This window comes from Gracilinanus agilis, chromosome 1, assembly GCF_016433145.1.
Source record: "Gracilinanus agilis isolate LMUSP501 chromosome 1, AgileGrace, whole genome shotgun sequence".
Taxonomy (NCBI): Eukaryota; Metazoa; Chordata; class Mammalia; order Didelphimorphia; family Didelphidae; genus Gracilinanus; species Gracilinanus agilis.
In genome coordinates, this window is record NC_058130.1 from 162,134,267 (window position 1) to 162,159,875 (window position 25,609).

Sequence of the window (25,609 nt, forward strand, 5' to 3'; positions counted from 1 at the left end):
TAGCTCTCCCATGACTTAGCAAAGTTCTTTATTGGTAGTGGGAGACGAATTTAATAAATTTTTCTTAAAATTGAAGATGCTATAGTTTGTCTACAACTATTCCTAAATCTAGGATACTAGTGAATGGAGAGCAAGTTTAACTATAGGCGGAGAAAGAAAGTGTCTCTTCCCACCTTGGAAATGAACTTTATAAAGGACTTTAGGTTATGGTCTTCAGAAGCGTAAAGAAAAGAAATAATTTTTCACCTACATGCATATTCCAAATTCACTACTTCTGTGCTCTAATAATTCTCCTTTCTCTTTCTGACTACGAAAGGGGTTCAGTCTGCCTAGGCTTTTGGCTTGGTAAAGGCCAAGTAATATTTATGTTCAAAAGTCTATATGATAGCCATAGAATAAATCGGAATTTACTACAATAAATTATAATTTTAAAAATCCAAACAATGCTGCAGATTTATTTAAGAAGCAGAGACATAGCATTTAAGACTATTTTGGGGAGATAGGACCTGTGGTTTCATTGGTGGGTATAAAAAGCTCTCGATAAGAACCTTTCTCTAATGAACATTGGCCTTCTCTAATTCAATAGTTTTGCAGAACTGTGGGGGGCACTCTCAGGTGAAGGGCCAGCCTTGGGTCCCAGGGCCAGGCTGTGCCAAAGCTTCAGCCTATGGCTTCCTAACTTCCAAGACAGTTCTGTAACTGTGATGTCACCTTGCCTCTTTTATTTAAGATGATGCTATGTTTAAATATAATAAGACTTGCTAAGAGAATATGGCGTTCTCTCACATATGTAATTATATATGGCTAAAATAATGAATTTTCTTACCATGTTTTCTACTATTAAAAATATTTAATTCTGGAGTGAGGAAACTTTTTTTAAGGATCATTTGGCCCTGGGTAGAGATGTGGAGGTAGGTGGGAAAGGAACATACTTTGTTGCCAGTCACACAAGTTTAAAAAAAAAAAAAAAGGCAACCTAATTCTGGGGTATTTTTAAGATGACAAAAAATTTTTTTAATATGCCACTTAGTTGCTCTCTGAATTAAGCACAAAGTATATAAAACTCTTCAATAGGTAAAAATAATAAATCTATTTCCTTTCCATATTAGATAAAATTAAAATAGGAATAAGGAGAAGACTAGAAAGAAAGAGGAAAACAAAAAAAGGTAAGATTTTTCTCATGGTCCTTTAAAAACTCTACAATTTTCTGAATAATTCTCAAATGTTTCCATTTCAATTTTGTTCTTAAGATTATATCTAAATACCTGGCATTTCTTAAGTTCCCTCTTCAGCTGGAGAACTGTAATATGGTGTGGTCCATCTTGGACATTTCCAATTCCTTGGTTACTTTTAAATGGGTTATTAATGTCCTTCTTCATCTCCTGTGTCATGTTGAACCATTCTTGTAACCTATGTTGCTGACTTTGTGTTAAGTTAACAACATCTTTTAGGTCAGCCAGGAATGTGAAGGCTTCCTCAATACAATTCTGGTAACCAAAACACTCGCCTTGTAGCTGGGCTACTTGCTCTTCGAGAGAATGGATCCGATTCTTATCTCTGTTCACATCCTGGGATAGCTGAGTAGCCTGGCTCAGGGCACTGGCTTGTTGACTCTGTAAAGCTTCTCGTAACAACTTTATCTCAAATTCCATCTCATCCATCCTGTCCCAGTCAGGATTATAATTTACAATAGGTTTATTTCTAATATTCCGTGCTCGGTTAGCATACTTAAGAGAATTTAAAGATTCATCAAAATCTGAGGATGATGGGCTAATACATGTTATCATAACAGTCTTAGCATTGCCTCCTAGAGAGTCTTTTAAGATTCTGGTAATCTTAGCATCTCTATATGGGATATGTGTGCCCTTCTTGCGTGGATCTCCAAGAGCACTTATTACATTTCCTAAAGCCAGTAACCCACTGTTGATCTGAATGGATTCTTTGAATCGTTCACCTGTATTACCAGTTTTAGTTGCTCTTTCTGATCCAGCCAAGTCTACAAAGTGGAATTTTGAAACAATTTGTCGAGTAGATTGCTGAGATATATCTTGAACCATTTCCATATTTTTCTGACATGGTGGAAAATCCTGTTGGCTAATGCTGATTGTGAAAACAGCATGAGATCGACTAGAGTGCTCATTCATTTGCGTGGTACCTGTATGACGAGCTGCATTACCCATTTCCAAAAGACTTATCACTTCATCTGCATTCTCCACTGAACATTCTTTGGCACCAACAATCACTTTAAAAAGTAAAAGAGTTTTAAAAATCACTAGTCTTCAATCAAAATTCAATATAAATAGTATTACTGGGCAATAGGCCCAAAATGTAAAACTACTCAACCAACATAGTTACTACCATTAAAAAATTGGGGAAGCTTTTAAACTATTACAGGAATAACTTAAAATAAATAATAGTTTGAAGAAAAAAATCAAGATGTATTTTAAAAGGACCAACTTTTTTTGTTTTTTATTTTATTTTTTCCCATGGTTACATAATTCATGTTGTCTTTCTTTCTCCCCTCCCAGAGTTGTCAAGAAATTTCATTGTGTTATACATGTATTGTCATTCAAAACCTATTTCCATATTATTCATTTCTGTAATAATCTTTTAAAACCAAAACCCCAAATCATATACCCATATAAACAAGTGATAAATTATGTTTTCTTCTGCATTTAAAAGAACCAAACTTTAAATGTTAAAAAATTAAATGCACAAATTGTAAATGTATGGTTATAATTGCAATTTTAAATATGTAAGCTAAAAACATTCTAACAGTAATTACTTACTAGCTAGAGGATATTTTATTAATTTTTGTTATAAGCCTTTGTATGTCTATTGTGCCTAAATATGACAAAATTGTTACTGGAATTATATATCCTTCGAATTTTATCTAAGAAGATTAATAATTTTTAAATAATAAAAGGATGAGTCTACATTTATTCAATATGAAATGCATACTAAAAGGGAAGTTTTAGAAAATCTTCAGTTCCTTAACTGAAAAATGCAAATTGACTTTTAGTGGTGAACAATACTTTAATGCCATATTTCAAAGATGTATGCAGTTTCATCAGTGTTGGTATTCCCTCCCCCATGGTAGAAACTTCTGATACACATTATTAGTAGGGCTCTTCAAGAGTTGCTATAGGGAGGAAAAAAAAAAAAAAGACCACCTCCTAGTCAACCTATAGGTGATTAGTCTATCCAAGTTCCTGGATGATAAAATCTTTCCAGTTTGGAAATGTAGCAGAAAGGATAAGATATCTGCCTAAGAGACTGAAAGGCCCAGGTTAAAATCCTGATGTTACTTGTATGACCACAGGGGCCAAATATTTAACAACTCTGTATCTCAGTTTTTTTTCATGGGTAAAAAGGAGATAATACTTACAGAACCTGTCTCACAGGGTTGTTGTAAGATACAGCTGAGATGACAAAACACCTTGTGAAGTATTATATCAATCTCAGTGTTTATCATTATTATTAGGTAAGTCATTCCAGAGCTTATAATCTGCTAGAACAGCCTTCAAGAGCTGAATATAAAATATGATTATCAGCTTCATAGGATGATTTTAATAAAGCCTTACTGTAGAACCAAAACTTTATTAATTTTCAAATAAACATGAACTTTGGTGGTGACCTATATAGAAATGTTATAAAAATTCAGATAAGAGAATATGTTTGGCTATATTAAAGCTTATAAATTGGTGTTAACCTAGATGTTCAATCTTTTGTAGAAAGGTGTTACTTTTTACTTAATTGAAATCTATAGGTTGAAATAATATGAGTAAGTGGTATAGATAACATGGCTTATAGGATCAAAGAGCCACTGGGAAGCCAGAAGTTTCTACTATAATTCTTGTGCTATTCCAATTCAGGAAAGGAAAAATGATGGCAGTTGGTTCTTAGTCACACCTCCCCTCTACCCACTGGAAACTCAAACTGATGGCTTCTACCCTGGTTTCCAAAAATTGATCCATCAATCCATACTGACCATTTTGGGACTACTGTATTATATGATAGTATAGCACTCCAAATTAAAGTTATCTTTGTTGTTACATTTATAAAAGAATACTGTGTGGTCCTACCTATGCATGGAAGATATCAAATGAAAAACCTTTAGGGCTACATTTGTTCTATTGAGTCAAATGCTTTTTTGTAAATTAACAAACAATAAACACAGCCAAGTTCTTGTATTCTCTACACCTTTCATAGAATCATTCATTCAATCATATACCTGGGTTTTTATAACATTGCTCTTTCCTGTTTCTCCTCCAACTTATCTATCCATCCTTTCTGTCTCCTTTGCTGGGAAATCTATGTCTTATTCCCAGCCCCATGGGTATCCCTCCTCATTTGTCTTCTAGAATATTTTACAATAGCCTCTCCTCATTGTTTTCCCCACTCCAAACCTTTCCCCTTTTCAATCCATCTTCCATTCAGCTTCACAAGCTATATCATTTCCATACCTGAAGTTTCAATGGCTCCCTTTTGCTTCTAGGATAAAATATAAACTCCTGTATTTGGCACTAAAAGCCTATTACAGTCTGACTTCTATGTACTTCTCCAGGCTGGCTTCATATTCCTAATAGAGAAAAGCATATTCATGCTTTATTGTTCTAGCTAAAATGGCCTCCTTGCTATTCTCCCTCCAAGACACTCCATATTTCCTGCCATTTTGACTTCCTTGCTACTTCCCCGCTTCCAGGACATTCCATCTCCTGCCACTTTGGCTTTCTTGCTGTTCTCTATCCATGACATTCCATCTGCTGCGTCCAGGACTTTGTACTTATACTGGGAATGTTATCCCTTTCTAATCCTTATCTCTTGCAATCCCTAGGTCCCTTCATGGCTTAGTCCTAAAGCCCACTTCCTATATAAGACCTCTTCTGATCTCTCTAGGTATTGGGGCTTTCTCTCCCACTCAAAATTACTTTGTATATGATTTGTCTTTATTCATTCCTGCATAAGCCGTGTCACCCTCTTGACTCCCAACCCTCATCCCACACTCATAGAATGTAAGCTCCTTAACTACAAAGACTGTTTCATTTCACAGGACCTTACACTCTGTAGACACTTAGTAAGTGATCATTGAATGAATGATTTATGAATCTTCTTTGGAGATATTTTCACTCCTTTCATATAGTTACAGGAAGGAGTGAGAGGTCAAAGCCCTTGACTCTGACTGGTAAACTTTCATCTTGCCCAGTCTCAGGCCTACCATGACACTTCTTGGACATCTTTATGCCATGCTACCTGCACCATAGCTTCTATCTCTATTTAGAACAGAAAATCACCTCCAGATTCCTGTGATTCTAGACTCTGATTTGTGAGTTATCACCTTATCTTGCCCTGTCTCAGGTCTCACCATCCTACTTATGCCATGCCACTTCACATAAAATTCCAATGTCCTTGAATCCTACTATTCCTAATAGAGAAAAGCCTATTAGTTAGCCTATAAATCCAATTACCATATATTCCATATACCATATATACTATATCTTCCCTGCCCAAAACACTCCTAGATGTATTGTTTTCTTCTATTAAAAAATATAATCTTAAGGAGCAGTGATTATTTTTAGCTAGTTTATATTTGTGCCTTTGGCATATAATGGTACCTGGCACTTTAACACTAAATAAATGCTTTTTTTATTCATTTATTTATTCAATAGTATGCCAATTCAATGGTTATTGGATAATGAGATCAAATTTAGAGTATCAGTCATTAAGATAATATTTATAGATGGTCTTATCAATTCTAATTTACTCTCCGACTTCCTTTTACTCTCCATTCACTGTCTACGTCCTTTTTCTTTACTCTGCCACCATTACTGTGGAAGTATTAAAGGACTACACAGGACTGAAGGACATTCATTTACATTTTTCTCTCTCTCAGCAGTGACCATGGTCAAAGAATTCATCAGTTAGAGATTAATTTAATGTGACAGACTTCTCCATACTGTGCTGTATTTGAATAGCCTTTGAAAACAGAGAATAACCTCCAAGAAACAATTTGGCATCTGGGTAAGATTTTTTAGAAGGAAAGGTTCTGATTGTTTAAAAATCATGTTCATGTTATAGTCAATCCTTGACTATGACTATTAAAGTGGTAAAATGCAAGTTCTTAAATAGTTGGTATTTACTATTGTAAAATGAAAAAATCATGTGTGGCTAGTATGAAAAAGGTTGATATTTTAATATTAAACTCAATGCTGAGAGCTTATCATTCACTTCAAAGCTTTGAGGTATGTATTTTGACAATGTAAAACAATAATATGGTTGAAGGATCAAAGAATGAAAAATTATTGCAAAAAAGGTTGATTTATACATTTTTAAAGGGCAACTATATTTTCTATAACATCAGGATCACGAAGTGAAGTAGACCAGATTTCAATTCAAGGAAGCAGAAAAGGTTTGTTCTTGAAAGTCAGAATATTCAACCTTGATCTTTAAAGTCTAATTTTGATAACTGGGAAATCTGTAGCAGGAAAAAAAGTATCACAACAGAAATATCTGGAACAATATCTTAAAAACTTATTAAGTAGGGGCAGTTAGGTGCTTAGTAGATGGAGTGCCAAACCTGAAAACAGTAGTCCCTGGGGTTTAAATCTGACCTCAGACACTTCCTAACTGTATGAACCTGGGCAAGTCACTTAATCCCAGTTGCCTAGTCCTTACTGCTCTTCTGCCTTGGAACTAATATTCAGTACTGATTCTAAGACAGAAGGTAAAGGTTTAAAAAATGCTAGTTGTAGTTATTCCTATAAGTGTATATAGGAATCAGGCCCTTGGTCAAGAATATAACCTGAAATGGTTAACTTTAAAATGTCTTGTATGACTACCAAAGGCCTTGGGGACACAGAAGTACTCGTTTTCTCCTTCCACTTACAGGTAACGACTTTAAAGGAAGAAATGGGAAGAGAATAGCAAGTAAGGTAGAATATATTAAAGATGAAAATTTGATTTTGTGGATTAAAATGTACATTTCTTTAATGATAGATTCCAGGGAAAGTATTGGGTATATCCAAAATCCTGGAAGAATATGGTCTGCAGAAGATTCTTCACTTTGTTTTTTAGAGTGACTAAGCAAGAGAGTTTTAAAAGAAATATAACCAGAGGAAAAAAGCATATAAAGCTATAAAATCAAAAAAGAAAAAACAGGAATAGGCTAGAGAGAAAAACAGAAGTGGTATTCAGCTATTAATCTGAATTATAAACAGAAAGAGATTGGGAATAATACTTATGAATTTAGAATTTTATGTTCCAGAGCACAAAGTTTAGGTAATAAACAAAGTAAGTTTAAAATTTTAATATAAAGAGATAAAAGCAAGTTCTTAGCTACCTCAGAAACTTGGTGGAATGGTACTGGGAGACATGAATATATGCCAGTATGAAAACTGGAACTTGGGCAATGAGAGGGAGACAGAAACAGAGAGACAGACAGCAAGATGGAGAGAGAGACAGAAAAGTGTATTATTATAGAACTATAAAACAAATTGCTTAGGCATAGTAAATAAGCCAGATTTCCTTTTAAAAAATGAGTACCAAAGTAACTATAAAAAGATCCTTGGAAGGAAATGAGCAGGCATCCTTAAAGTTTATGATAATCAGGGAAAAACTTAATCAGATATTCTATCCCAGACTTTAAGAAAACAAATTTTAAAGTTCAAAAAACTGGATAGTTATGCTCTCATGGCCAGAGTTTCTACAACAGAAGAAAAAATTTAAGACAGAAAAGAATTTCAAAATCTTTACAGTATAATCACATGTGATCCAAACAAGAAAGAAAATGGAAAATCACACAAAGTATGGCCATGTATAACTGCATGTTTTTATGATTTTAAAAGAACACACAAGATGGAAGAAAGGAATATGTAACCAAGAACTGTGCCAAGTATGTCCCAGAACTATAAATAAAGTCCAAAAGACTGAAGTTTGGGAGTTAAGACTTGCAAAAATGATAAGGAAATTTTTTTAAGTTGTTTTTTTTTTAATGGGAATGTATGGAACAGTAAAAATAAAAGTTTTCTAATTAGGGCAAATTATTTTATAACAGACAAGGGAGAGAAGGCAGAATGACTCAAATCTTATTTTACTTACTTATTCTTTAATAGAGGCAAATAATCTCCAAACTATAGAGTAGCATAAATACAGTAAGAAACTACCTATTTGCCTTAAATGAGTTCAAGGTCTTGAACACTAAGTCTATTAGCTGATTGTTAAGCACACTGGTAGGGGGCTCATAAGCTAGTGTTGGGAGGATAGCGACCTAAATGGGTTACCTCTAAAATCCTGAGAGGAGTAACAACCACCCTTCTGAGGACCCAACTTGCCAGTGTGAATGGGGGTTGAATAAGTGAGCCTGGAGTCTGAGAGAGGGATTACATATAAGTTGGAATATAAAAAGATAATTAGAGCTAATATAAGGTAACCTTAGAATAAATGGTGTATAGCTAGGGAAGTGGGGTAAGAAAAGTCCTCCTGGAGGAAATATAGTACTTGGGCTGAGCCTTAAAGAAGCCAGACAGGCATTCCTAGTCACAGATTGAGAAGGAGAACATCCCAACCAGGGGGAACAACCATTGCAAAGGCATGGATATTGGAGTTTATAAAACCTCTTGTGTGAGGAACAAGGAAGCCAGTTATGGCTGGAGTGTGTGGCAAGAAGCAGAACTTAAAATGACAGTAAAAGCAGGAAAGGGCCAGTTTGTGAATAGCTCTCCAGAATAAACTCCAAAATTTAAAGAAGGGAAAACTGAGACTGCAAGAAGGAAAGAACTTGCCTAATGTCAAAACTAATTAAGTATTGGACCCTAGACTATAACCCAAACCTTCTGAAAACATAAGTATTTTGTATCAAAAATATTGTAGTCATTGTCTACCCATCTTATTTTTTTTTAGTTTCTGAACTTGAACAACTTGATTTTAATCTATCAGTATATATTATCTGGGATTGATAGTGCAGATATTTGGTCTAGAACTGAACAGGAGAAAGACAACAAAACTAAACTGCATTTAGGAAATTACACCTAATTTTTTAAGTTCCCCGGGACAAATACACTCTCTTTTTTAATACCAACCTTCTCCTGCTAATGCCATATGGCTGTCAAGGAAGGAAAACCTTGATCCTGAAACAAATTGAAGGTGACTCAAAGGGCAATGGAGAGGAATACAGTAGATGTAAACATGTTACAATTAATTATTTGTGCTGTAGCACATTATCATTAATTATCTGTGCACAAAAAAATGACAAAGAATATTATCAAGGACATGTGTGACTGGAAAAGGAGTTGAGTCAGTAGTGTTATAAAAGTGATGGAAAACAAAGTACCAAAATTAACTCTATCTACTTAACATTTCTGCAATGAATTTCACTTAGGGGCAACCCTGAGTGAAATTACAGTAACTTAGTAAGTACAAAATAAATTATTTTAGTAATCTTCCCAAACTTCTATTTTATTGTCTATATGGCTTATCACAAGTTTCATTAGTAATAATAAACTATTTGCTTTTTAGGGAAAGGTAAGAATATTTTATAACTGCTCTGTTTTTTAAGAAGTGAAATATAGGGGGCAGCTGGGTAGCTCAGTGGATTGAGAGCCAGGCCTAAAGAAGGGAGGTCTCTCTACACAGTATTGACTCCAAGATGGAAGGTTAGGGTTTAAAAAAAAAAAAAGAAGTGAAATATATCTATGGATGGAACTTTTAAGGACATTAATTGATATACTGATTGAATTGGCCAAAGTAGGTTTCTTTACCTGTGTTTCCTTTTTCATCTTCTCTGATGTGTAGATCTTTAATTGATGTTTCCAATTCTAGCAGATCTCGGAGGTCTTCCTTATAGACTTCTATGTAAGATACTTTTATGTTAAAATCAATGCTGCTATTTTCAGAAATGCTTTGAAATAGGTCTTGGATGGCACGTGGAATGATACCTTTTTTATCCTCCGCAACTGATGCTGAAAATGTAGAAGAGAATACTACCATCAATTTCATTTAATAGGATATACAAGAAGCTTTATGAAGATAGCTATATGGTGGACATGGATAAGTTGTGATATATTACCAACAAAGAAATGTGTGGGATGCCCTTCAAAAAATATACATCCAGAAAAGCCAGTGGGACTATTAAGTGATGAGAGAAAGTTAGTAATGGTCAGCCTATGTATTCCACACAATATGGAAAGATTTAGAAGAAGGTCTCCAGCATATAAGGTGAACTTCCATAGAGGATTTATAGAAAGGCATAAACAAGAATTGATATCAGACAGTGGAGATAATATATAAACTGATAAAGTACAAGGCTATCAAAATATCAAAGAAGACTAGAAGATAAAGGGAATTATAGTAAAACAAATAGTAAGACTGATCTAAACTTTTTGCTCTGCTTTCTCTTTGGTTTGTGTAATAGGTTCACATTTCTCTCAAAAAAGGTGTTAAATTGTTGGAGAATTATTTTTGTGGCATTATTGTTTAAATATTTTATAGAATTCACTTGTAAAACCATCAGGCCAAAAAGCTTTTTCTTTGGAAATCCACTTTGGAAATCCATTCAATTTATTTTTCTAGATTGGGTGGTTTGAAAATCTGTATTTCGTGAGCTTAGATATTTTATATTTTATTCAGAAATTAATCCATTTATTTTCAATTCTCAGGTTTTCAGGCATATAATTAACTGTATGTGATAATTTTGGATAATTTTCTTTATTTCTTCCATATTTATTATGATTAATCTTATTTTTAAAATTTACTTCTCTTTTAATTAAATTTTGTTAGTCTTAAAAACAACTTTATCTTATGTCATCTGTTTTCAATTTTCTATATTTCATCTCTAATTTTCAAGATTTCTTCTTTTGTATTTGTTTAAGTTATTATACTAATTCTTTAGTTTATATGTATATATACATATATATATATATTTTTAAATATATATAAGATGTGTTATACCTTATAGTCAAAGGAGAAAATAAATGTAACCCACAGTAGAATTTTCCTTACAAATAATGCAGGGTGGCCATCTAATGGACGATAATGGTGCCTGCAAGCTAATCTGTACGAGTCAACCCTTAAACCCTACTTTTTGACCTGGTTTGCAAAAAAGCATTATGGCAAAAAACAGAGGTGGCCTATATTCTGGTTTAGTTCATTCATATGTGATTGGATGTAACTTTTCTACTTATAAGAATATTTATGAGTTTAAAATTTTCTTTTATTTTCCCCATTACATGTAATAGCAATTTTCAATGTACATTTCCCCAAATTATAAGATCCAAATTATCTCCTTTCCTTCCTTCTCTCCTGAAAAAGGAGATAACGATGAAAATTAAGCAGCACGTTTTAATTCAAGTTGGCTTCTGAATTACAAACTTCGCTAGGAAAAAATAGCTGCTTTCAGAGGACTTAAAAAAAAAAGCAAAGAAATATTTATGTTTAACAAGAACATCCCATTCATTCTCTAATCATGCTTTATTTCTTCCAGGAATTTGTGCTCGAGCTTTGTTTATCTCTGAGACTTTGTTTATAAATTTTCTGGAGTCATTCTGTTCCAGGTTTGTGTTTTGAATGTCCCTGTCAACACAATAGTTCTTTATGATCATTTAAAAAATTTGCTCATTCTTACAGTCTACCTCCAGGATCCAGATTTTATCTTGCAGCTGGGCTTTGCACACTTCTGGAGAGGTCTAGACTGGTCTTGTTGGTGCTTTCTTGGGGTTCAGAGTGTTGGGTTATTTTAGGATCTCTGGACAGGCAAACTTTCAGTGTACTCAAAGTGGTCTGATGAAAGGCAAAGGCTGATTACTGCCCCTGGCATCTGAGCTCTGCAAGTTCCTGACCTGGGTTTGGGTCTGAGCAGAAGTATATGGCTGTTGTTTGTACCCCCAAAGAGATAAGAAAAAAGACTTGTACAAAAATATTCATAATCAAAAACATTCATAATCACATAAACAGAAAAGTGGTGGCAAAGAATTGGAAAATGAGGGGGTGTCCCTCAATTGGAGAATGGCTGAACAAGTTGTGGTATCTGATGGTGATGGAATACTATTGTGCTGAAAGGAATGATGGATGAACTGGAACGACCTCCAGGGATTGATGCAGAGTGAAAAGAGCAGAACCAGGAGAATGTTACACACAGAGATGGATACACTGTGGCACAATCCAATGTAATGGACTTCTCTACTAGCAGCAATGCAATGATCCAGGACAATTCTGAGGGACTTATGAGAAAGAACACTATCCACATCCAGAGAAAGAACTGTGGGAGTAAAAACGGAGAAGAAAAACAGGATCAAGCATGTGGTTTGGTAAGGATATGATTGGGGTTTTGGCATTAAAAGATGCAAATATGAATAATATGGAAATAGGTTTTAAGCATGGATACATGTATAACCCAGTGGAATTGCTTGTTAGCTGCAGGAAGAAAGAGAGTGGGAAAATTCATGAATCATGTAACCATGGAAAAATATTCTAAATAAATAAATGGAATTTTTAATGAGAGTATATGGCTGCTGAACTCTGCACATAGGAGCCATTTGGGAAGCTATGCCAGTTCAGAGTTCCAGAACTGAAGCTTCCCCTTTGATCTAGGATTCCTGTCCTGGTTATATAATGCTCTTCAGGATTCAGATTGGGTGAGATGTTGGGAATGAACCCATTTTGTGAGTCTGGGGTCTAAGCTACACCACTAGCTGCTTACTTCTTAACTTGCCTGAGGCTTAGGACCTGAGGTACACAACAAATAAACATCATCTTAACCTAATGTCAAAGATGTATGACCCATCCTGAACCATGCATTCAGAGCCCTGGTACAGTTCTGGGACCTCCTCTTGCCTTGGTGCATGGCCTCTCCCTGGCCAATGGAGTGTGCTCCATGCCAGGATCTATCTCCATTGACCACAGACTTCTTGGTCTCCCAATGCCAAAGTAGGCTAAACAAAATGACTCATTATAGTGGCTTTTTTCTCTCGAATTTCTCCACCAGGATTTAGTTTCATGCATTTTCTAGCTCTGTTTGGAGCAGATTTTTTGAAAGGGGCTATGGATGGAGCTCATTGTAGTTTTTCCTGCTGTTTCACTATCTTAGTTTCCAATGCGTTCTTACTTGACCACCAAAGAACTGGAACAGATTGACAGCTGTAACTTCTCAGAGTGTAAGAAATTTGAGACCAATAAACAATTTATGGTTTTAATTTAAAATCTCCTTCTTCATTACCTCTCAATAAAAGTATTAGGCAATTCTTAGGTACTTTAAATACAGGTTAAGTTTTTCTTTCTTAGAAATGCAAATTCTGAGAGGAACATAAGTGGGGCAGCTAGATGGTTCAGTACTACTCTTATCTAACTGTCAATACATCTTTAAAGGAATCTTATAAAAGTTTAGTTTGTGTGGAGAGACAATTTGCCAGAGAAGAGCCTCTAAGGCACTGTTTTTTTGCTACAAACTTAAATTTTTGTTTAGCATAAATAATAAGTAGTAATAATACTGTTTAGACAAACAGTATTCTATAGTGGGCCACATCTCTATAAAATGACCAACTGTAAATATGTGGGCTGCTAGAGAGTATTTTTTGCAAAGGCCTGGTCTGTTCCCTTCTCAACCCTTTGTCAAGGATACTCGTGATATATTGCATCATGTATTATTCCCAACAAGGTGAATGAAGAATGCCAACAGTTAGGCCATGTTAGTGTGTCATCTGATTATATTTCATAGGCTCCTGTATCTGTCTGTTGCTTCAACTTTTATATTTAAGATATACCCTGATAGGTAGGTAAAGTACTAAAACAAGCCCTGTGAAATTTGTTTTCAACCCTCGAAAGAGGCTAGAGTCTGTATTCAAAAATCATTGAATGAGATTGGGGAAAAAAGCCTCCTCAGTTTTTATTTTCTTCTACCATTGGGTTATTAAGCATTTCTCACTAAATAACCTTTCCTTGGCATTTTAGACCCATCCAGCCTTATTTATTACATTTATCCTTTTCCTTAAAAACAGCAGTAAAAAAACCACATTGTGTTTTTTTTTCTCTTTCATTCCAATTGCTTTCTGTTACCAAACACACTCTGAGAGAAAAGTTATTGATTTTTTTTTCTCTTCCAAACAATACTAAGAAAGGGGTAGCCAACTGTCTTCTCTTTTAAGTCCGGAAGGAAAGGTTACCTCATTTAAATGTTTAATTTCTCAGCAATAAGAGCCAAATGGGAATCTCAATGATCTCAACTTGAATAAACCAAATAATGGTCCTGCACAGGTAGACAGATAAGATAGATAGATAACTAGTATAGATGAGCTACAGAATAAGAAATAGACTGACCACCAGACAGATATAGCCTCTTTCTCATCTCATTTTGTTAACAAATACCTCCATATATTGATTAATTAATTGGGCTGATTTAAGTTAGCCTTCTGTCCATTCTATCTTGGACGAAAGCAATGAGCACACAGAACGAGTCCACAGATACAGCACACATCTGGAAAAAAAAAATCTCTCTTCCTATCCTGGATCTTTTTTTTAAACCCTTACCTTCTGACTTTGAATCAATACTGTGTGTTGGTTCCAAGGCAGAAGAATGTTAAGAGCTGGGCAAAGTGGGTTAAGTGACTTGCCCAGTGTCACATGGCTAGAAAATTTCTGAGGTCAAATTTGAACCCAGAACTACCTGTCTCCAGGCCTAGCTCTCTATCCACTGAATGACCTAGATAAACCCTTCAATCCTGGGTCTTTTGGCATATAACTTATCTCACCCTAAAATACCATCACAATAAATTTAGCTTCAGATACCTAAATTTTGTGCTCAAGTTCTCTTTTATTTCTCTGATAAAGATTTTGACAACACAGAAGTTACCTTTTTGGAGTGTTTTTGCTGCTAAGTAAGTAGAGAAGTCATTAAACCCTCCTAAAACCCTATTCACTAGTATTCTTTCAGTATATTTCAACAAGCATTTGTGAAGAACCTATTACGTGTGTATCAGGTACCAAGATATAAGGACAAAAGCCTTCAAGAAGTTTATTTGGCAGGGAGAGGGAAAGAGGTAATTCAACAAATAAGTTAAATGGCAAATTATTTAATCTTAAGAAAAAATTAATTGTGAAATAAAATAAAATAATGATAATGGAAGAGATACAGTCCTTAAAGGGTATCTTTTATCTTTTTGTTAGGTAATAACAGACCGAGTAATACAAGGAGTCTCAAAGAAAAATGGAAACTAAAATTCTAGGTCCCAGTTCTGCCACTAAACTAAGAATGTGTCCTTAGTTAAGTCACCTAACCTCTCTAGGCCTCAGTTTTCTGATGTATTAAATGAAAGAGTTAAAGAATCAAGTATGGAAAACTTTTTTTCTAATGGAGCAAAACCAACCCACAGAAAACATTACAGGTCATACACAAATTATTTACTTTCTTTCTTTTTTTTTTTTTTAAACCCTTACCTTCCGCCTTAGAATCAACACTATGTATTGGTTCCAAAACAGAAGAATGGTAAGGGCTAGGCAAAGGGGTTTAAGTGACTTGTCCAGGGTCACATAGCTAGGAAGTATCTGAGGCCAGATTTGAACCTAGGACTTCCTATCTCTAGGCCTGGCTCTCAACCCACTGAGCTACCCAGCTGCCCCCAAATTATTTACATTTTAAGAAGAATATAATGTGGTGACTTTTTTCCAAAAAATAAAGCTTAAGTTCCCTAATCATTAAAATTAGATTGTGGGAACAGTTCGAATGTGTATAACACCATGTAATTTGTAGAGTGTTTTCTTTCACACATGTGAAGTTGGTAATATAAACATAATCATTCTTTCTTTTTCAGAAGAGAAACTGAGGATTCAGGAATTATTCCCGATTTGCCAATGGGTATTCAATGGTCAGTAATTATCAGAAATCCAGAACTCTAACCTAGATCAAAGTCCAGTAACCTTCAAATGTTACCATACTACTTCTAAGTTTTATTCTAATTCTATTATTCCATGACTTTCCCTTTTCTAAAACTAGAATTTTTATATGCAGGAAAGGTCTGGTTGTAGTCAATGTTTAAAATAGCATTTAGGTATCTAGCAACTGAGAAAATTTATACACGCTATGATGTTGTTATATTCACCCTTTAGATTTTTTCTGATTGAATATTAAGAGCCACAAAATTAACTTTAAAAAAATTTCTGAGCATTTAAAAACCCATTACTCCCTGCCTGGTTAGCATTTAGACTTGAAAGTACTAGCAACAAAATAAAGTCTAGTTCCAATAAAAAGTGTCAGTGAAAGGGAAAAACTGCATGAAACTGATGAAATTATATAAATTATGTATATTGTGCAAATACATAAACTAAATATATATATAAAACATATATAAATGCACATAAATATAAAGTATATAAATTACTTAATTTATATAGTGCTTTACAATTACAACGTATCCATAAATGTTATTTCATCTAATCTTTATCAGCTTATAGAGCAGATAGTACAAGCATTATTATTTCTATTTTACAAAAAGTTTCTTTTCACCCACAATTGTTATTCCAAATGACAAGGGAAACAAAGTTTAAATATTTCCCATTAACAATACCAAGGCAAAACTTCCCATGGGATGGCCTGACAGGATTTTTAAAGGAAAATTTCATATTTTGTGAGACCAAAGTTAACAAGACTTTACCCTGAGTCCTCTACTTTAAGTGGCCAGCTGTTGAGGAGGTCACACATTTTTATGGTCTGACTTCAAATTAAATCAGATGACAACTCTTAAGGAAGTTTAGTTATATTTATTCACAAATTAGTTCTCTAGGGACAGCTGGATAGTATAGTAAATAGAATGCCAGACCTAGAGTCAGGGGACCTGGGTTCAAATATAGACTCAGACACTTCCTACCTATGTGACCCAGCTGGGCAAGTCATTTAACTCCAACTGCCTAGCCCTTGCCTTTCTTCTGTCTTAGAAGTGATACTAAGACAGAAAGTAAAGGTTTAAACAAAACAAATTAGTTCTCTAATAACAATTTCAACTAATTCTTTAAATATTTACATATATTAGCACATTACAAAAACTTTTTTAAACAAAATAAATGAGGGCAGAATCAGGATTTGAGAGCACTTTTTGCCTTTAATTTGAACTTTTCAGTTCACCTTTTAAAGAATGTCAGAGCTTAAAGGCATTTTTGAGATCATTTTCTACAACTCCCTTATTTTTCAGATGCAGAAACCTAAGCCTAGGAGAAAAAAATAATTTGGTCAAGGTCACAATGCACTAATGGTAAAGAAAAGACTTTAAAACACAGGTCCTACACCTCCTTGGAGAACATAAAGTACTCTGCAAGTCTTAAAGTGCTATTTAGTTTGAGCTATTATTATCATTAGACCCATGCTCTATCCAAAGTCAATAAAAAGGACAACCATTCTCCCCAAAAAACCTAGCATTCAAAATCAATATTTAAGACAAATACTTCAAAAGTAACTTCATGATCCTCTATTTCATTTCCTTTAATTTCCCCCTTCATATGTTTCTTTGTAGCAAATCAAATAGCCATAAATAAGTAAAAGGAGCTTAAGGATCTTACCAATGTGGCCTCCTCCAATGGTGTATGTCTTCCCAGATCCAGTCTGTCCATAGGCAAAAACGGTAGCATTATATCCCTCAATCAATGATGCAACTAGAGGCTTAATACAGGTAGTATAAACTTCATCTTGGGTTGAATTTTTGCCAAACACAAAATCAAAAGTGAAAATTCGATCTTTCCCAATGATAATTTGCTGGGTATTTGGAACCAGTCTCACACATACTTGGTGATTATGAAGTATTTCTTTGCAAAGCAGAGGTCTAACTCTTACTGCAACTCTTACTGGTATTTCTTCCATGGTACAATAAATTGCAGTGAATTGGTTTTCTAATTTTTAACACCGAGTATGTGAAGCATACTTTTCCTTTTCATTTGTGTTTTCATAACAGCTTGAACCCTGTATTTAAAAATAACAAAAAAAAATTTCAGTTGTCACAAATCAAGTTAACCACCTATAATGGAAAGAAGACTCCATTAAATTCAAATAGCTACAGCTAAATAACTTACAAAAAAATAAATTATTTAAAACAAAACATTAGTCCCAAAGCTTGTAATCTTGAAGAAATAACCAACGCTTTTCATTAGATTAGCAAAAAGGCAATATAAAGTAATTCATAAAAGAGGGCCTATATATTCTATAGAACTCCTGAGAGTAGAACTAGGACCAACAAGTAAAAGTTATATGGAATAAAAGTAATTGGAGCAAGAAAGAACTTTATAACATTTAGAGGAGTAAAAAAAAAAAAAATGAAACTTTCTGCCTGAACACAGTTCTTACTATGCAACAAGGAGTTCACACAGAAGAAAAATCTTATGAATGTGGGAAATCCTTCATTAGGTTACACTTTACTAGACATAGAGTTCATAATGGAGAGAAGCCTTATGAATGTAATAAATGTGAAAAGTCATTTAGTAGGAGGCCATAATCTTACTAAACACCAGAAAATTCACCCTTGGGATTTTTATGAATAATGAACAGACAGGAAGGCCTTCTCTTACAAATGTAGTTTTTATTTTATATTAGAATATTCATACAGGAGAGAAATCTTTTGAGGTAATAGTATACGTATAATAAATGAAAATTTGACAATTGCTTTGTTTGACAGTGAATCTTTCATCACTTCTTTCCAACTCTTTATAACTAAGTACTGTAAAATATCTTGCCATGACTGTCTAAACCATGACTGGTTTGAAGTTTAAAATTTCAGGACAATAAAATGCATACTTAGAAAATGGCAGCTATTCTACTAGATTTTCTGGCTATGTATTCAAAGGGCATCAGTATGTTCCTTGCAATAAAGGAATAAAAACAAGATTCACAACTATAAAATTTATATTTCAAAATAATTCTAAACGAGAAATCAGATTTTTTCTGTCCTATGTTATAGTGTGACGTGGTGATTTGTGCTTTCCTCAGAACCTAATGCTTCATTACCAACATGGAAATAAATGAATTTTTTTAAGTCAATAGTTTAACCATTAACATGTGAAACCTTAGCCATTTTCCCCATTCATTCAAAAAACTTGTAAATCCTCTAAGTTTAAAAAAAAAAAAGGCACCACCACAATCTTTACCCATAAGGAATTTCCAAATAAGTAGAAGTGACTAGACTCAAAGGAAAAACATAAAAAAATACATGATTTCTATAAACACCACACATTAACTGCTCACAGAATACTAAGTAAGTTAGCAGTGATCAGCCATGGGCTGGGCTTGGTCCCTCAAGAATCCTCACAAAAGGTGAATCATCCCTTTAATGGGTTGTTGTTCGTAATTAACTATGCAGACAGATGAAATCAAAACATTGGGCCAAATACATATTACAAAAATTTCAGTAATGTGTGATTATTGATGTTTATACTATAAACCACTTGGAAGCAGCACTCCCATTAATAATTTTAAAAAAGCTTTAACCTCAGGAACCTAGGTCCCTAGAGAACAACAGCAACAACAAAAATAATCCCCTGTAGGTTGTAATGCCTACAAGCAAAAAATCAAGCCACTAGTAATAGCTAAAGATAAAATTTATATACTCTAAGAGGTTATGAATACTCCATTCTTGAAAGTTTGATTTAAAGGAAATAATCCTAGAATTAAATCTAGAAGACCTATGTTCAAATCCCTGTTCTGACACTTACTGGCTGTGTCAATTCACCTTTGACACTCAAACCTTCCAATGAGGGATAATTCTTGTGCTATATCTTATAGTGTCTATTGAAGATTTAAGGCTATAACCTACATTAGCCAAATCAAATCCTTCCTCACTATACTCAATTTGTGAAATTGTTATAGTAAAACATAATAGTAAAAGTTGCTTGAATGATATGAATAGACATGAATTATGATTCAAAGTAAAAACTAAAAATATAATGGAAAAACATTTTTGTTAAACCCTAAAAACCTTTAGAAAATTCTTGAGACATTGCCTGGATAACTAGGTCTTAATGAGAAAGTGTACTTTGTGCAAATGAGGAAAAGAGTAACTAGGATAAATCATTATTTACAAAAATAATCTCTGAATACCTATAATACCTGAGATAATAATTATATTCATTTATATTATCTTACTATAAACACATAGGGCAGCTAAGTGGATAGGTGACCCGGCCATTAACATCCCGATAATCCCCCATCATCCTTCACTGAGTTGACTCTTCCCTTAGCTGGGAAGGGCACAAATTTATTTCCCGCTAGTGCTCGGTCTCTAAAGAGGCAAAATTAAGAGGAGCCTCATTGTCAGAGGTGTTTTTAGCCTTCTTTGTATCATGAACTCTTTTGGCAGTCTAGTGAGGCCTAGGGACCCATCTTAGGACGTTGTTTTTAAATGCACAAAATCAAATACGAGGATTACAAAGGTAGACAGTTATATTGAAATATAGTTAGAATTCATGAGCCCCTCGAACTGCTGCTCTACATAAAGGGAGGGAAGAAGGGTGCTAAAAGGGTGCCTGGTCACAATGAGCACCTTGAACTCCCCCTGAGCATTAAAAAAAAGGGGGGAGAGGAGTGGGGACCCCCAGTCTTTCTCTCAAAAAGGCAAAAGACCCTTCCCTCCCTCCTAACTGCTAAACAGGCTACCAGACTAGAGCGGGCCAGGGCCATTTCCGGGAGATAATTAAGGTGAGGTGGGAGGGAGTGGAGATAGGAGAGGGGTATACTAGGCTAACCTTCGTTTTCTAGACACCCATTTTGAGCCAAGCCTTCCCTCTCCCCCAGAGCCGACTTTCGGATGCTCCGCCCTTAGGGGCAAAGCTTCCCTCGCTTTCAGTAACGAAGCCGGCTGGGCCAGGCTGGGTGGTTCAAAGGTGGGACAGAGGGAAGCGCCGGGCCCTTGCCAGGCTCCGGCCTCCATAGCCAGGAAAGGAGAGGGAGGGCAGGCGATGGCCAAAAGAAAATCACGAGAGAGAAGACGAGAAAAAAGGAAAGGAAGGGATGGGGAAGGTCCAATCGCCACCGCCACAGCCGCCAGACACTGACCGGGCTCGAGGAGAAAGCCACCCTGCAGCCGGGGGGAGCAGCAGCAGCAACAAGAGCGCAGCCTCGCTCAGCCTTCCGAGCCTCTTCCCCTTCCTCCCCCCCGCTTCCCTTTTGTTGCCACTCGTTGCCGTAGCAACGGCGGAACGCCACGCGCCTTCTCCCGGGCAACGGCGCCAGCGTGCCAACCAAAGGGATTGGGCCCAGACACGCCCCAGGCAGAGCGCCGCTGTCCCATTTCCGGGCCTCGTAACCTCCGTGGACAGCGACCCCTGCTGCAACTTCGGAGCGAAGCCACCTAGAACCACTTAAGCCATCCTGCCCAGCCACAAAAGGTGAGCAGCTCACAGGGAAGGAGGAGTGTGCTGGTCAAGGTTTAACTGACTCTCCAAAAAACAAACCAAAAAACCACACTTTTAATTTTAATCAACATTATTAACACTTTAAAACGTCTAGACAATCAACAAAAGAATAAATTATTTTCTAATTTATTGTGTTTGCAGGTTTCTGAGATGTAAATGCTCACACTGGAAATTTAACAATTGGTTTTCCAGTTAGAGCTGGCTCTAGCAAGTACACTTCTACAGGGAGACCTTTGTTCAGGAAAGATATAGGTAGACATATTTTTAAACCCTTACCTTCTGTCTTAGTATCAGGGCAGAAGAGCAGTAAGGGCTAGGCAATTGAGGTTAAGCAATTTGCCCAGGGTCACACAGCTAGAAAGTGACTGAGTAGGTCTTGATCAATAATACATGTAAAACCCAGTGGAACTGCTCCTTAACTACGGAGAGTGGGGTTAGAGGCAGGGAAGGAAAGAGCACGAATCATGTAACCATGGGAAAATATTCTAAATTAACTAATTAAATAAACATTAAAAAAAAGTGTCTGAGGACAAATTTGAATCCAGGATGTCCTGGCTCCAGGCCTGGCTCTCAAACCACTGTGCTACTTAGCTGCCCCAGGAGGGCTATATTTTATCTCAGGGGACCTACTAAGAAAATGATGAGGGTAGAGGAAGAAACTCATATTTAATAAAGGAGTCTTTGAATCCAGGTCAATATCTACAAGGAAACATTGGCCTAGAAGAGCACTAAAGGACATACAGAGTTACCTTCAAGAGATATTAAAAAAAAAAAGTCACCCAGACTTTCCCCTTCTGCAATCCTTAGTAAGAACAATAATGCTTTAAGACTGAGAATAGGATTTGATGAGGAGGAAAAAGCTTATGAAAGGACTCCTGTTGGAGAAAAGCAAAAAATATTTTGTCGGCCTATTGATAAATATGAGCCTTTTCTCTATCTCATACTTTTGTACATCAATTGCTGTCCCCATAAATCACTTTCTAATCCAATTTAACAAAGATTTAATAAGTGCCTAGGGTATACAATAAAAAACATTTGATGTTTACTAGCCATAATAGACTTAAAGATAACTGTGGATGCCACACGAATAACTTTGGTTGCCATTACAAGTATAAATGCCTTCTCTTCTGGCATTGGTACTTTGCAATATTATCTTTGAAGTAAATATTCCTAAAGAAAAGGCTAAGAAAAGTCTGATTTAGCCAATTTGTTTTTTAACTGGTTACCTCAGATGACATGTCAATGAGGTGGAATTTATGGATTCTGTCTTATTATATAGCCAAGTGGCCAAAGACAACACTCCCCCCAAGCCCCATGAATCAGAGAATGTGAATAGGCTAACAAAGATGCATCATCACGACTCCCCAAAAATAAGGGTTAGATTCCACTAAAATTAGTGTCATTTTCATCTGTGAAAGATAGATAATCTCTTATCCTTTGTAGATATTATATATAAAACATATATTCTCAAGATATGTTACATATGTTAAAATGTATATAATGGGATTCAGTAAATGACCAAACCACTTGAGAGAACATATGCCTATGTGAATCACTGATGCTAGTTTGCTTCTTCTGGGAGAATTATGATGACATGTAAGGAAAGTGTCTTGGCAAGACTGCAGTATTGTGAACATTCAGAAACTGCTATCAAAAATGAGAGAATGTCCTTCGATTGGGGAATGGCTGAACAAATTGTGGTATCTATTGGTGATGGAATACTATTGTGCTCAAAGGAATAAAGAACTGGAGGAATTCCATGTGAACTGGAATGACCTCTAAGAATTGATGCAGAGTAAAAGGAGCAGAACAAGAGAACATTGTACACAGAGACTGATACGCTGTGGCATAATCAAACAGAATGGACTTCTCTACTAGCAGCAATGCAAGGATCCAGAGCAAGGCTAAGGGACTTAAGAGAAAGAAAACTAGCCACATTCAGAGGAAGAACTGTGGGAGGAGAAACACAGAAGAAAAGCAACTGCTTGAACACATGGGCTGATAGGGATATTATTGGGGATGTAGACACTAAATAATAACTCTAGTCCAACTATCAATAATATGGAATTAGGTCTTGATCAATGATACATGTAAAACCCAGTGGAATTGTGCGTTGGCTAAGGAGGGTTAGGGGGATTTTGGGGAGAGGGAAAGAACATGAAATATGTAACTATGGGAAAATATTCAAAAAAAAATTTTAATTTTTCAAATAAAAATATTGAAAAAAACTGGTATCAGCTAACTATTGATAATGGGGGACTCTCTAATTGGCTTTGGGGAGTATTAAGAAAGGTTTATCAGCTGCAACTTCTTCTTTTGATTAATGTAGTTCAAATCTGGCCCCAGTAGCTATGTGACCCTGGGCAAGTCACTTAACCCTGTTTGCCTCAGTTTCATCATCTGTAAAATGAGCTGGAGAAGGAAATGGCAAAGCACTCCAATATCTTTGTCAAGAAAATCTCAAATGGGGTCACAGAATCAGATGCAACTGAAAAACACGTAGTGCTTTAAAATTTGCAAAACCCTTTAACAAACATCTCATTTTTCTTATTATCTTATTTTTATTTTTTATATCAATGGCCAATACTTGAATATATCACACAGACACCATAGGATCAATTTTCAGAACACCTTCTGACAACTATCTTTTTGTTCAAATGTCTCACTTCCTTCCATGAGTCAGGAAACCCTGGGTTCAAATCCTGCCTCAGTTGCTCCTAGCTGTATGATCTTACCTAAGACACTTAACTTCTATATCTCAATTTCATCTGTAAAATGAGATGGTTGTACCCATTGGCCTCTAAAGTCTAAGTTCTAAGCCTATGTTCTTCTGATCATATCTTCCTAACTGCCTGGATCAATTTTAAGCTGGAAGGAAGTTCCACTGTTTATATAGCTTCACTACAATAAGAAGTCATCATCTAGAATTCCTCTAGTTCATGTACTCCACAGTCATTCTACCTTATGTCACTGCTTTCTGTGGGAAGTCTCTCCAACCTTTGTGTAAAATTAGAAACTTGTTCTCCCTTTACTTGAGAAGTAGTTAGGAACGTAATGTAGCCACTAAATTAGCTATTTAGTAGCAAGCAAACATTTGAGTGTCTCAAGAGATCACTTTAGTGAACTAGGAAAGTTCTGCCATTTCAATAGTCTTATACAAGGCTGCCTTCCCTACCCTCCTGAACACCTTCCTCAGTATTTTATACCTGTCTCAAAGAATTCATGGCCATCTGCAAAAGTCTTTTCATTTATACCATCATTGCAACTAACAAACAACTCCAAAATTAACTATCCTTTTGTGAGGATACATACCCATCTCCGCACAGCCCTCTAAGTTACTTGTCCCTCCATCCACACTGTTCTCCCCTCAAACCCACTCCCCTCCCACAATAAAGCAAGCTTGTACAATGCTCCATAGGTTCACAATGACCATGCTGCTTACAAAGGTGCTGTCACAGGGGGCAGCTGGGTAGCTCATTGGATTGAGAGCAATGCCTAGAGACGGGAGGTCCTAGGTTCAAATCTGACCTCAGACACCTCCCAGCTGTGTGACCCTGGGCAAGTCACTTAACCCCCATTGCCTAACCCTTCTGTCTAAAAGGGTTTAAAAAACCAAACCAACAAATAAAAACAAAAAAAAAAAAATAAAAATTGGCAAATCCAAAAAAAAAAAACAAAGGTGCTATCACAACCTGGCTACTATTAGTGACTAAAGCCTAAGTTTTAAAAAATAAGCCTGGCTCCCTGGCTTACTAATAGATAAGTAAAGGGCCGTAGCCACTTTAGAGATCTCTCCATTTTCTGGATCATTTGCCAGACTGTATCTAGAACCATCAATATTACAATCTTCCCAAAGTTGTCTTCCTCTTTTAAACACTAGTTCTTCACAATGTGTATTCTTCCTGATCTTGAATTTAAGTATACCCTCACAAACTTCTCAAATCATTCTAGCTGGGAACCCCGAAGGCCTACTTCTTGCTAAATTTGGATCAATTTATCTCGTTTTTCTCTTCTCAATCCCAGCATCTGGGGAATGGTCATGCCTCCCATTGGGTGCTTTTGGGGCTTCTCTGAGCCTCAAGAAAGCATTGGCAATAAAGTAGTAGAGGGGTAGGTTTGGTTTATTTCTCCCCAGTTTGCTGTCCATGCAAGGAAGTGAGGCAATCCTTAAGCAGTGGTCAAAATTCCTATTTCTGCTACATAGGCAAAGAAGTTTAAAGATAATTTGCTAAGTAGCAAG

The 25,609-nt window shown here is 35.7% G+C and overlaps 1 protein-coding gene across 4 annotated transcripts in view; it reads right to left on the reverse strand.

Annotated features, from left to right (window-relative positions):
• KIF27 (kinesin family member 27) overlaps positions 1-17,830 on the reverse strand; it is a 97,429-nt gene extending 79,599 nt beyond the window's left edge. For all 4 annotated transcript variants that reach the window (XM_044658507.1, XM_044658515.1, XM_044658522.1 and 1 more), the window contains exons 1-3: positions 17,533-17,830; positions 9,756-9,956; positions 1,266-2,242 (exon numbers count right to left, since the gene is read on the reverse strand). In XM_044658507.1, the coding sequence (XP_044514442.1) occupies positions 1,266-2,242; positions 9,756-9,956; positions 17,533-17,830 (1,476 nt within the window). The remainder of the gene's footprint in view (positions 1-1,265; positions 2,243-9,755; positions 9,957-17,532) is intronic.
• Between the last annotated feature and the right edge of the window lie 7,779 nt (positions 17,831-25,609).